Genomic DNA, 12,744 nt, shown 5'->3' on the forward strand with positions numbered 1-12,744 from the left:
TCACAAAATAATACACACTCTGGCTATATTGAATGTAATCTTTTGTTTCAATAATAATAAAACAAATATATATATTTGAAGGGCCGGTTTTGGCACCATAAATTAAGTCTTTATTGTGTCATTAGGCAACTTTCTCTGCATCCCTGTTCATGGTCACACTTTTTTTTAAGGAGACCAAAATCAGGAAACCTAAGGCACATGGGGCCTTGCTCCCAGGTCAGGCTATTGCATATCAGTTTCAATAAATATGTTAAAGCCAGTAATTGCTCATAGCTTAATGGCATCAGCTTGTAGCAGTTATGGTGTCTGCACTGACATTTAATTATGTAACAAGAAATTGTAGATTATGCTAACGTAGTGTGTTAATAATCTAAATTTTAATAATGACAGGAGGCGAGCATTTTGCATAACTTTCTTTACTATAAAACCCCAGCAGCACAGATCAATTGAAACTTTAACCAATCAAAACAAAGAGTCATTATAAATATAAGTCAGGACAGCCCCCAACTCCTCCTCTTTTTTTTTGATGCGAACGTAGATAGTCAAATTAACAGGAATGGAAAAAACTGTAGAACTTTAGAACCAATCTGGTAGCCTTGGATGAGGTAACGTAGCTTGTAAGGAAGTAACATCCCAACGGAAGCAAATGAAGGTTTTCATACTGAAAGAACAAGAACACAGGTACTTGAAATAACCGTAAGGCAACATAAACAATGTTGTCCAGGATACATATCATACTAGTCATAATAAACTGATTTAGTCATTAAAATAAATATGCCATAGATAAATAATACATCCAAACTATCAAATCCTAGCAATATTTATTATTATAAACATGAAACATACGTAGACTAGTAACTAAACTATAGAATTTTTAACCATTGGTATTAGTAGAAGCATGAAAACATATAGAAACGAACAAGACAAAATATGAGCGAACACACGATATTTGCAGTCTCCTGCACCTGTTGAAAAAGCATGTATCGCCGATGCGCCCCGCACAGAGTGGGGAAAACTAGATTAGACACCTGCCAAAGACAGAAGCCAACCTACCCATCTTGCAAGACTAGCTGTAGATAGCGGTTTGTGCGGTCTGGCAAATTACACAAGAAGTTGACCCATCAGAGAGCCACGTAAAGAAGCAGTAGACTCCACATAGTGAAGCAACGTCTTGACCACGCAAAATTGAGGAGGAAAAAAAACGGTAGAAACCGGACGTCGAATTAGTCTTACTACGTCTCGAGACCGAGAAGCCCCTTCAGGAATTGATGGGCCAAAATGAACAACCCAAAGAGAATAAGTGAGACAGGAAACTTAAATCATGGGAATAGGTGCTGCCTGGGACAATTTGTTCCAGGTGGCGGGGTAATATTGTCTGGTGCCAGGTGCCCATGAATCCCATAAAACATCCTTAGTGGTCTGCGATAAGCCGTCTGTCGATCCAAGATCCCCTGAAGCTGTGTAGGCTACTACTTCTAGTCGTTCTTGCAGGATGAGAGGGTGGGGATCTCCCACAAGGACTGGACAAAAGATGGGAAACTATGGTAGGAGTGGAGGATGATTGTAGGATAATTCTATCAGGTCCTGGAACCACGCCCTTCTCTACCACAGTAGTGTCAGTAGAAACAGGGAGATCATCTGGGTTCCAACCTGGTGTATCACCCCCGCCAATATGGAGAACGTCAGGAAGGCGTAAGCGGCCAGGCTCTGCCAGTTTTGGAGGAACGCATCTACTGCTTCGCATTCCGGATCCGGTAGTCAGCTTAATAATATGGGAAGTTGGCAGTTGGTCTGTGAGGCGAAAAGGTTGATAATTAGAGGACTCCCTGCATTCGTACAATTTGTTGAAGATTGACTCATGGAGATGCCCGTCACTGCCATCTCGCCACTGTCGGGAGTATCAAGCCGCTGTGAGGATGGATATTATCGGTAGGTATTTCGCACGTAGTGTTGATTGTGTGGGAGAGACAGAAGCTGTAAATGTCTTTGGTCGCATCCAATAGTGCCTGAGAGCAAGCCCCTGCCCAGATCGCAGGCGAGCCATAACCGGTTTGAAGAGCTTTGTGAAGCACCATGGAGCCAAGCTAAGTCCGAACAGTAGGCAGGTGAACTGACATGGACGGCAGTGTCACTGGAAGCGTAAGAATTTTTGGCAAGACTGAGCTACCGGGACAGAGAGGTACACGTCTTTGAGGTCCAGTAGGGTGAACCGGTCGGAGAAGATTGTGAAGCAGATGGATCCCTTCCATCTTGAAATAATGGTACATTACAAAGGAGTTGAGTTGTTGTAGGTTAATTACAGGATGGAAGTCTCCGGTCTTGTTCTGAACTTAGAATATGTTGCTGAAGAAACCATCTTCGCCCTGAGCCTATTGTACTCTGCCTTTGGAAAACAGGATTTGACGTTTATATTTTCTAGATGTCTATATTTGTAATTACTTTTTGTTTTGATTGGTTAAAATGTTTATTGATCTGTGCTGCTTGAGTTTTATAGTAAAAAAAAAAAAGTTATGCAAAATATGAAGCCTCCTGTCATGTGCTAAAATTCATGTTGCCAATCTCCTGCCAAATTGAAACTGTTGGTCAAGTGACTGCTTTGAGGGGTAGTATAATGTTCTGGTGTGTGCAGGGAAAGTTAATCCAAGTAGATGACATTCTCACAGCTCCAGTGGTAAAATGGCAAATTAAGCAGTTACATAATATCTATTCGACCTTTTCTTTGTACAATTATTTTTGGATTTAAACGTGTATGTCTCATGTTTATTTTAAAACAAATGAGCAGTTCATTGGTGGCATAAAACTTAACAAAGGTTTCTAACTAAACTTTAATTTCTGTGGGCATGCTGGGCAATTCTTTATTAGTCAAGCATAACATTTTCTCATCTCTGTAAAATGGATTACTGGGAGGCAAACCACTTTCTTTGGGGACATTCCTGATTCTGAATAGATAAAAACTAAAATGTATGTTTGTGCAATAAATTATTTTCTTTTTTTGTTTATTTTGATGGTGAGAGCCCAAGAACTTAACATGTGGGTTGTCAGGACCAATCCAACAAGGAAAGAAAGAAGAACCAATGAGAGAGAAAGGGAAGAAATGTTTTGTTTTTGTTAAGCATTCTTACCAACTTCTCCTTGAAAATCCATAGCAGGTTAATCTCTTGTCAAGCTAATTTAAATAAAGAACTTGCATCCAGACTCTGGTTGCATGGATTGTTTTTATTATTAAAAAAAAAAAACACACTCCATCCATGAATTGTTTTGTCTGGTTTGGGAGTTCCTAGTTCATACTTGCATTTGCCATCCTTGATCTTAAACAAGTCCATTGATTACAAAGGGCTCAAATAGCAAATGTTTAAGCAAGTTTAGACTTCATGGACAAATAACTATTCAAATCAGATCTGCATAAAGTTTTGAATGTCGAGGTGACATCTGCACTAAAAGAGAAGAAGTTTGTCTTTGTCTTCTCTAGGTACATACAGCCAATCCTTTATCCAATGCCAACCTGCAAGAATTCCAAAATTTGTGGAATGCAGAAAGATTTCCATTGGTTACCGTGAGAGGAGCATTCACTAATCCTTGTAGTAGTCTGTTTCTTTGCTTGCACTAGAGTTTAAATGAGCTTATCTTAAAATTCCCTGTTAATTTTTTTTAAATCTCCTCAATCTCCAGGCCATAAGAGACCATGCTTGGAGGTCGAGATAACAAAGGAAGAGAAGACAAGATGGTCATAGCAAGAGCTTTTATGGGCTATGCCTAGACATCGCCACTAACATAGCAAACCAAGTCAGGCATGGCCATTTAGGGATTATAGGCATTACTGGTGCCTGTTTCTGACAAATCCTAGCCCTAAAATTAGGGATTGTTACTTTCAGAGTAAACACATAAAATGAAGAGGCTCTTTGATCTCATGGCCTGGAGCCATAAACTAGGACCATAAACAAATAGGCCATTTAATTTATCAATGGTCTCTCTCAATGCTGCGCTACCTAACCAAAGAGGTCCAGATAAAGACCTTACTCCAATGGAACTCATGGAGTAAGTCTGCCACCAAGATCAGTGAAAGCATCTCCTTGTGTAAATGCTGGATACTTCACTCAGTAGCCGCAAGATACGGATTGCCTCCTTGATGGTTGACATAGGCAACTTTCTTTTCATTCTCTGATTCTAATAGTACATGAGAATTCTATCTGTAAATGGGCTATGATTGAGGGACCAGGAAGGTCGCTCAAGACATAGATAACCTTACCAGAAGGCTGGCTGTGGGTCATGGGAATAAAAATATTTGAGGTCAAGCAAGACCATCAGATCAAACAATGCTTCTCAGGGAGAGTGGCTATCGGATTTTTTTCTGAGCTCCATGAACATGGAAGAGCCTTTAATTACAGCCTCATGAGCAGATATAGACATGTACAGCCTTTTTCAAAGTCTTAAATGGATGAACTGCTGTGAATATTAAGCAATTTTTTGCCAATAAATAGTGCAGAGGAGACTGTGTCTCAGAGGGCAGTTCCCTCCAGTTAAAGGGACAATATATTCACCAAAACAACTACAGCTTATTGAATTTGTTCTGGTGAGTAGAATCATTACCTTCAGGCTTTTTGCTGTAAACACTGTCTTTTCAGAGAAAATGCAGTGTTTACATTACAGCCTAGTGATAACTTCACTGGCCACTCCTCAGATGGTTGTTAGAGATCCTTCCTGGGTCATGGCTGCCTAAAATGCATCCAAACATTCAGTATCTCGTCCCTCTGCAAGTGGGTTAGGGGACCATCTGTCAGTCCTTTAGTTGAAAACAAAAAATATTCAGTGCCTCAACCGTGGTCTTACACAAAATAGTTATGGGGAGTTTGAAATGAAGGAGCAATGTCTTGAGTTATTCCTGATAACCCATATGTTACGGTTCATGGACTCACGCCATCATTTGATAGAACTATTAAACTTTTGGCAATATTGTTTTAAATGTTTTATGAATTTTTTTTTTCTTTAAGATGACAATAACATAGTTGCAGTTTCTGGTTAGCAGATTTAATTTAATGTAACACAGAGTTAGGAATACACACAACTTACTCTTTTTCCCTGTGCCGAAACTCACTCGGTGTAGCCACCTGGCAGGCATCGCTTTTATGTCTTCTTGTTCAATTCAAAGCTCCTTATAGAGGAGCAATGGAAAACAAAAAAGACTATGTGTGGCAAGTACCACACTCCTCTAATCAAATGCTCTGAGTAGGTGGTGAGTACAAAGTCTGACTTGGTTCTCATAGTGGGAGCACGTTCTAGTGGCAGTCAGGAAGACAACTACTAGAGATGTATTTAGCCCTGCAATTGAAACATTGCCGTGTCTGCTAAACTGCAATGTTTACATTGCAGGGCTAGAGCTAAAATTACACTGCACCCAGACCACTTCAGTGACATAAAGTGGTCTGGGTGTCTTTAGTGCACATTTAATTTAAAGAAATTTTAATATAGCCTACGTGAATTAGTTTGCAATTAATACATAGAAATTAATATGTTTTTAATATGAAGCACCACTCAAATTCTAAGCCAATGCGCAATTTAAAGAGGAGCTGAAATTCTTGCACATTTATTACAATCAGATAGCTAACTCACATTTAACCTTTGGTTGGGCTTAGAGTTGTGTGTTTGTTAGTCAGTTAAAATATTAATTTAAAAAAACTATATCTGCAAAGCTGGTATGTGTACTTAGGCCACTGCTAGAGATTAACCCAGGCATGCATGCACACATACAAAATGTTCTCCTTTTGATGCCCACAGGCATCGTTGCATGCAATGGTATTCCAAAAAATTGGTGCAATGAAGGTAAGTTTTTCTTGGTCTCCCACTAAAGGAGATATTTCCAATCTCTGAATGCATAATATTATGGGGTTACATCACTAAAATAAAACAACAAAAAAACAACAAAAAAACTTAAAGGACATTTTATTTCAGTGGTGGAAAGGCTGTATGTAGTAACTAGTGTTCCCTTGATTTTTACTGACAGTAGTGTGAGCTTGTGTTATTTCTTTGTCACTTCAGATTTTCTTGAATTGTATGCTAAATATGCTCAGTGTATCTTAAAGTGTCTACTATACTAAATCTATATTTTGTCTTTTTGAGTGACAGAGTTGTCCACATCTGTAATCTTTTCAACCTTTCCTCGTTTCTGTTTCCCATCTCCCTCACGCTCATTATCCACACTACTACTTTGAGTTAATATTTCTTTTTAATTGGGTGCTTAGCTTGGTTCTTCTTCTTCTTTCCAGGCAGCTAGACCTTCTAAAGAGGCTGGTAGTGTGAATGAGACTAATCTGGGGTCGGATAAGACAGCACCTTCTCGAACCTCTATTCCTGTACTAACTTCCTTTGGTACAAGGAACTCCTCTATTTCCTTCTAAATGTAATCTACATTGCGACTTTTTGCTCGACTACTCTTCTCTCATAAGACTTCTCTTTCCTACCCTTTGAAGTGTGGACAGTGTCTTATTTGGCCATCATCTTCTGCCACAAAGACACCACCTCATCTTTTTTTCCTTCTGCGTTTTATCAGCTTTGAAAATTCTGAGGCGCCAAAGGGCTGAAAGCACGGAGATGGGTGTGAAAGACAGACAAGACAGCCAACATGTCCCATGGTGCCTACCACCACTCCAGGCCTGACTGTTACCACACTTGCAGAGCTGCTCGTCTCTCCAAATGATGTAAATAGAAACCTATGGAAGCCAGAACTTTATCGGACATTATCTCTGGATTCCGGAGCATTGTATGTTGCTTTGTTTTATTATTTAATTTGTAGAATTTATTTTTTGTGGAAGTCTAGAGATGCCAGGATGACCTTCTTCTGTGTGCGTGCGTGTGTGTTGCGTTGCCAGCAATAAGCAAAGAGAGCAGTTTGTATATTGGATGTTCTATACTGTACCCGCATTTATCTTTCAAGGTAGCATAATATGTATTACAAATAGCAGGTGCAGGTTCCTTTCCTTATCTGGGAAGATATCAGAAAGCACAGAGTGGAGAAAGTCTGATGTTTTTAGGTGGTATTAAATGACCACTCAAAGAGTGAGAAATGCCAAGCACAGTGGCACCAAGACATGTTCCTGACACCAACACTGTTAACTTTGTAAAGCAATATCTGTCCTCACATAAGTCATGGACAGGTGCAAGAGGTATAGACTCCAGGGTTTCATGTTTAGGGAAGGTCCACTGGTCATTCACCATCAACAGTCTGGATAGTTTGACTCTGGCAGTTAGTGGACCTCAACAGCTCTTTGTCCTTAAAATTGGTCCTTGGGGTGGTGGTAGGTGGGAGCATTTCCTTGTAACATTGTATATTATAAGCACAGAGACTGATAACACTAATATATGTGAAGTGTGTACGTATGTGTGTTGGTGATTTTGTATGTCCATGGCCAGAGGAGAGACCCAGAGTGCAATTCTGTTTTTTTACTTTCTTTCTGTCTGTAATCACTTGGATCATGTTTTTTCTTTCTCTTATCATTTTTTCTTTTCTTTTTGTTAAACCATCCATTTGTACAGATATTGAGTTTATATAAAGAAAATAAACAATCTGCAAGGTCACTGTTTTGGATTTAAAGTAACTCCATCCAGTGAAGTGTTTTTACATTTTCTATTGTTTTATGAAGAAGAAAAAAAATATATATACATATATATATATACATATTATATATAAAAATACTGACATATGATATAAATATATATAACTTTAAGAGAATCCATTCCTTGTCCAGTATGAGGAGTGTTTACATAATAAATGTTTTGGGATCTTTCTGTTTTCCGTTAGTGGAAAGTAGTAGGATCTTTCTTTGACTTGCAAACCCCATCCATTGTGAGAAACACAGCCACTATGTAGTTCTCTCCATGTATAATACAGATTGTGGTTCCTTAGAAGACTGATTTCTACCAAAAAGTTTAATAGCGTCTTTAATGAATCTATGTGTGTGGGAGTGGGTATAGAGGGTTTTGTTGGGTTCCTCCATCCTCTTTGTCTTATTCTGCTTTGTCCTGTCCATTGTGCCCATGGGTTCATACCCTCTCTGCTTTCATCCATGAAGCAATTGGCAGATAAATTATTTTAAATTGCAAAATGCATAACTCTGCCTGGCCCCTTATTACGTGGAACCATGCCAAAGGTGGTTCCGCTGCACTGGCAGCTACTGAAAGGCTTAGCTCGGAGAACACTTAAAGCTAAGGTAAATTTCTTAGTGCCAAGTCTCCTTTGGCAATAATTACATCTTATCACATGGAAGAATAAAAGTAATGATAAAGTAGAGCGTGAGGAATTTAAAAAGTTATGATTTTTTATTTTTATTGCAAATAATTGTTACTTTGATATTAAAGGTGCCTATCCCTGCCTTTCCCATTTACCTATAGAGAGCCAGAAGCTCTTGCTAAGACGTTACATTAGCCCTCACGATATGCCCTGTAGTGTAGGACCACCTCATTGGCTGAGAGCATCAACTGATTGCAGGAGGGACCTCCCTAAAACCTCCCCAAACAGGGCACGGTTTGATCATTGACTGAGAGTATTAACCGATTGGCTTAATCCAATTTAGAGAGGTACCCACTGCAATCAGTTGATACTCTCAGCCAATGAGCAAACCCTGCCTTGTTTGGCTTAGTACAATTTAGAGAGGTACTCGCTGCAAACAGTGCATGGTTTGCTCTTTGGCTGAGTGCAGAAAGGCAGGTAGTGGAAACCAGCAGACCCCAGGTACTACTACTTTCATTGGGAGGGCACCATGGCAGCATATCCACTACAGCATGTTATGGTGCTTTGAGTGTTCCTTTATACAAATTAGACTCCACCCATTTAGGACCAAGTGAGAAGCATTGAGAAATGTACGTATCAACAATTCCATATTGTGATAACAATAAAACATCTGAAATGACACTTTAGTAGACTGGGTGAAACATTTTACTTTGTACATGTCACCTCCTGTTTAATGAAACCAGGCGTCCGGCCTTGCAGATATATATATTTATATAGATAGATAGATATACTCTTCATCTTGAAGAATAGACATCATGCCTGATCCTTATCTCTGTCTTTATTGTTGCACTAGCTTTTTAACCAAACCTCTGCCAATTGTTTCACTAGAGGAACTCCCTACATAAATCAAACTATTTCAGCGTTTTGCAAGTAACTCACCCTAAAGTGTAGGAGGCTTTTGTAGCATGTTGTATTTGTTTTACACTATGGTATTATTATATCTTAAAAAGACAAATTAACTAGAACACCAGAAAAGTAATTAATTGGAGAATTGCACAGCACTTTGTAGAGACTCTGTAAACAGGCTCCAGAACAAGTCAGTAAGCACTTTCAAAAGCATATACTTTTTTTCTGGACTCAATGTTGCTATTGCATTAATGGAATTGTCAGGAATTCACGGTAAATATCATTATTAAAGGAACAGGCTCGCATTAAGAATACAAACATATATTCCTAACGCTAGAGTGTTAGATTGTGTGCCTCCCCGGTTATACCCACCTTGCGCCAGTGTTGCTGCGGCCACCCCTCCTCCTATGGCTGAGGCCATCAATACTAATGATTTCAGCTAATTCAATGGTAATGGTTCCCCATTGGGAAGTATTGGGGGTGGTTAGTGCACATGCGCAGAAATCACCATGCTGCGCCAGTCAGCATCTTCTCATAGAGATGCATTGAGTAAAGACGCCGAAAATCAATCTTGTAATCTTTGCAGAACCTCATGCAAGAAGCTCCCTCTAGTGGCTTTCCGTATGACAGCCACCGAAGGCTGAAAAAGCAGTGTTTAAAATGCTCTGCCTGCAGGGGGCAGTCTCCATGCGCCAGATCCACTACATTAAGCTGTAGTAGTTCTAGGGCCTATCTATATAATATATTAAGAAACAGGAGCAATTTTTACCCTTAAACACCTTCACTATGGAACTCGTGTATGCTCGATTCTCAAGGTATGCACGATTACATGGGTTTTTTGTTTTTTTATATTGAAAGCAAAATGTAACTTATACAAACAAATGTAGTTAGCAAATTGTCCCCTTGGGGTCCCAGGCAGCAGAGTCTGAGCTAATATTAACACCAGCTCTGTTAAGTTCTCCTGTATCTGCGCTGATGGTTGGGGAGATCTCACAGTGCAGGTCTGGTCATTTGGCTGGGAACAGCTCTATACCGATGCTCCCTACCATTCAGAGACTGGCAAGGAGCAGTTAGTGTGGTCTGCACAAAAGTTGGAGGTGCGGACCTGCACTGACAGCCGACTGGCCAGGATGTTAGCAGAAGGGTGGCAAACCTAATATCTTGCATGTTTGCACAGAAAATTTATGTTATATGATGCCTTGAAAAATTATTGGTTAAAAATCCCCATTTGTTAATGCATTATATAGATAATGCATTTAAATATAATGTAAAATATACATATCCACAAAGTTTTTTTTCTTCAGAGCCCTTTTTGGTGAATTTGCCTAAAGCTGCAAACATACCCCTCCCTGACAAGGAAGAGTCTCTTATATCGTAAGCTCTTGCACAACAGAAGTTCATGGGATAAGTAGTATATTCCCCAAGATCAGTTCCACTCATCACTAGGATACCAATAACCTGGTTCTCCGTTTAATGAACCGCATTAGTCTAAAGTCAGGTTCTCTCAGTTGAAGATGTACGTGTACAAGTTGGATAAAATTGTTATAGACAGCCTGGTACTTCAAGACTCTCTTTTTACAAATTGCTGCAGTTCTAAGCAATTTTCAGAGTTGATAATTGGCACCATTACCTTTTTAATCATGCAATGGAGTGATTGTGCACCGAGTGACCTTTTTATCAGTGAAGCGTCTGCAATTCTTCTGGATCACTTCTGATCAATTTGTTTTAATTTAACTTCTATTTAACAGGCCGGCAGCTGCATGTAGAAATGTAAGGTCTTTGACACAATGACCAATCTTTCTTCACCCTGCTTACTTCTAAATAAAACACATTACATTGCATTACTAAGCTTTGCAAGTCAAAGGATAGAATTAGTTACATATTTATGTCAATTCCAAAATAATCTTAAAATACTTGTAGATTTGTTGTAGTTTCTCCTTATTGCTGCTTTAACTAAAATATAATTGAAGTCGATAAACACAAACAATTTGTATCCCTTTTAATTTTCTAGGGACACTACCATGAAAAATCTATTTGTGCACTTAAGTGAAATGCAGAATAAGGTCAATTATTTAAAGAAACACTATCGTGTAAGGAATACAAACAAGTTAAACTATTTAGATCTCCTGCCCCCCTTAGATCTCATTGAAAAGGTGATTTTACTCACGTCTTCTCCTACGCTCCACCTGACTTCCTCTCCATGGCCAAAATCATCAACCTTGATGATCTCAGCCAATGCAATGCTTTCCCATAGGAACGCATTAGGTTGTTATCTCCTTGTAGAGATAAGGAGAATTAATGCATCTTTAGGGGGTGGGAGGAGAACGTTCAGGGCCTCCATGCAGTGAATGGAGACACTGAATGCCAGTACTGCACAATGTACACCACTGTGCTAGGAAGCACCTCTAGTGGCCGTTTGAGTTACTACCACTAGAGATTTTCCTAGGCAGCAATGCACTGTCTTTTCTCTGAACAGGCAGCATTTCCAGTGCTCACCCTGCAGGGACATGCTCTAGACACCAGAACCATTACCTTACCCTTTAGTGGTTCTGGGGACTATGATTTCCCTTTAATATGGTCCTCTAAGGTGTTTATTTTCGTTCTTGATTCCAAGGGACAGGTGTCTTTTTTTTTTCTTTTTCTTCTATAGCGGATTCTGATCAGGATTTAGACAGCATCAAGTGAGTTGGAGAAGATATTATAATAGATGTAAGCACAAGTGATTTATGAAGAAACATTTTATGAAATTATATATATATTTATCTAAAAATATTTTATCTCATTTAATTGAAAGCAAACATTTTCATGGTATTTTCCTTTTAAAACCCTGTAACAGACACTGTGGCATGTGCCTCGTGTGTGGCAGGGATTTTTTTTTTTTTTTTTTAAAAGGCCATTTCTGTTCCATGGAAATCTGATCTGTAATAGCACATAGCAAATTCACAGTGCACAATGTAATGCTCATTCTAGAGCTGGCATTCTTAAACAGGAAAAAAAAAAACAGGAATGGTTTTTAGCAAGTTATACGAAAGGATGTTTGGCCGACACATGGTGGTCTAGCGGTTATTGATCAAGTCTTGTAAAGCCAAAGTAGATATTTTATGTCACTGCATTATAGGAGTGTCAGTTCCAGCTAGAAGGTTCTTGTTGAAACCTCCGCCTGTCTTCAAATTGAATTATATTTAATCTTTTAGACAGAGAGCTTATAAATAAGCACAAATGTATACATTTCAAGAACGGTTAGCATTAATTGGACTTCTGATCTCAATTGGTCAACTATGGTGAGCATGTTACCACGAGTATCTGGCATTTGGTCCACAATTGTTGAGGTGTGATGTTTAGCGATCACTGCCTCTGTTCAGGGTTGGCACACTTCGGCACTGCAGAGAATAGTCATTTACCATAATGCTCAGCCAGATCTTAGAAATGTAGTCAATGAAAACCTTGAATGCCATTGTTAAATGCCCTTATTTATACTCAAAATCTACTTTTGTAAATTTTTAAAGAGTTTCTGCTGTATAGGTACCATACTTCCATAACAGGTGAGTCTGTCCGATGCTGACGCATATCACCAATCCTAATTAATTTCCGTTGTAATATTTGTTTCCTACTAGGAA

At 39.1% G+C, this 12,744-nt stretch overlaps 1 protein-coding gene across 11 annotated transcripts in view; it reads left to right on the top strand.

Moving 5' to 3' along the window:
• Positions 1–11,030, top strand: part of SRCIN1 (SRC kinase signaling inhibitor 1) — a 506,902-nt gene extending 495,872 nt beyond the window's left edge. For 9 of the 11 annotated variants that reach the window (XM_063458818.1, XM_063458827.1, XM_063458820.1 and 6 more), the window contains one exon: positions 6,261–11,030. In XM_063458818.1, coding sequence (XP_063314888.1) covers positions 6,261–6,392 — 132 coding nt within the window. In that variant the 3' untranslated portion in view covers positions 6,393–11,030. The remainder of the gene's footprint in view (positions 1–6,260) is intronic. The other 2 variants (XM_063458825.1, XM_063458824.1) reach the window with 2 other exon arrangements.
• Positions 11,031–12,744: the final 1,714 nt, after the last annotated feature.

The sequence above is a fragment of the Pelobates fuscus genome, chromosome 6 (assembly GCF_036172605.1).
Source record: "Pelobates fuscus isolate aPelFus1 chromosome 6, aPelFus1.pri, whole genome shotgun sequence".
Taxonomy (NCBI): domain Eukaryota; kingdom Metazoa; phylum Chordata; class Amphibia; order Anura; family Pelobatidae; genus Pelobates; species Pelobates fuscus.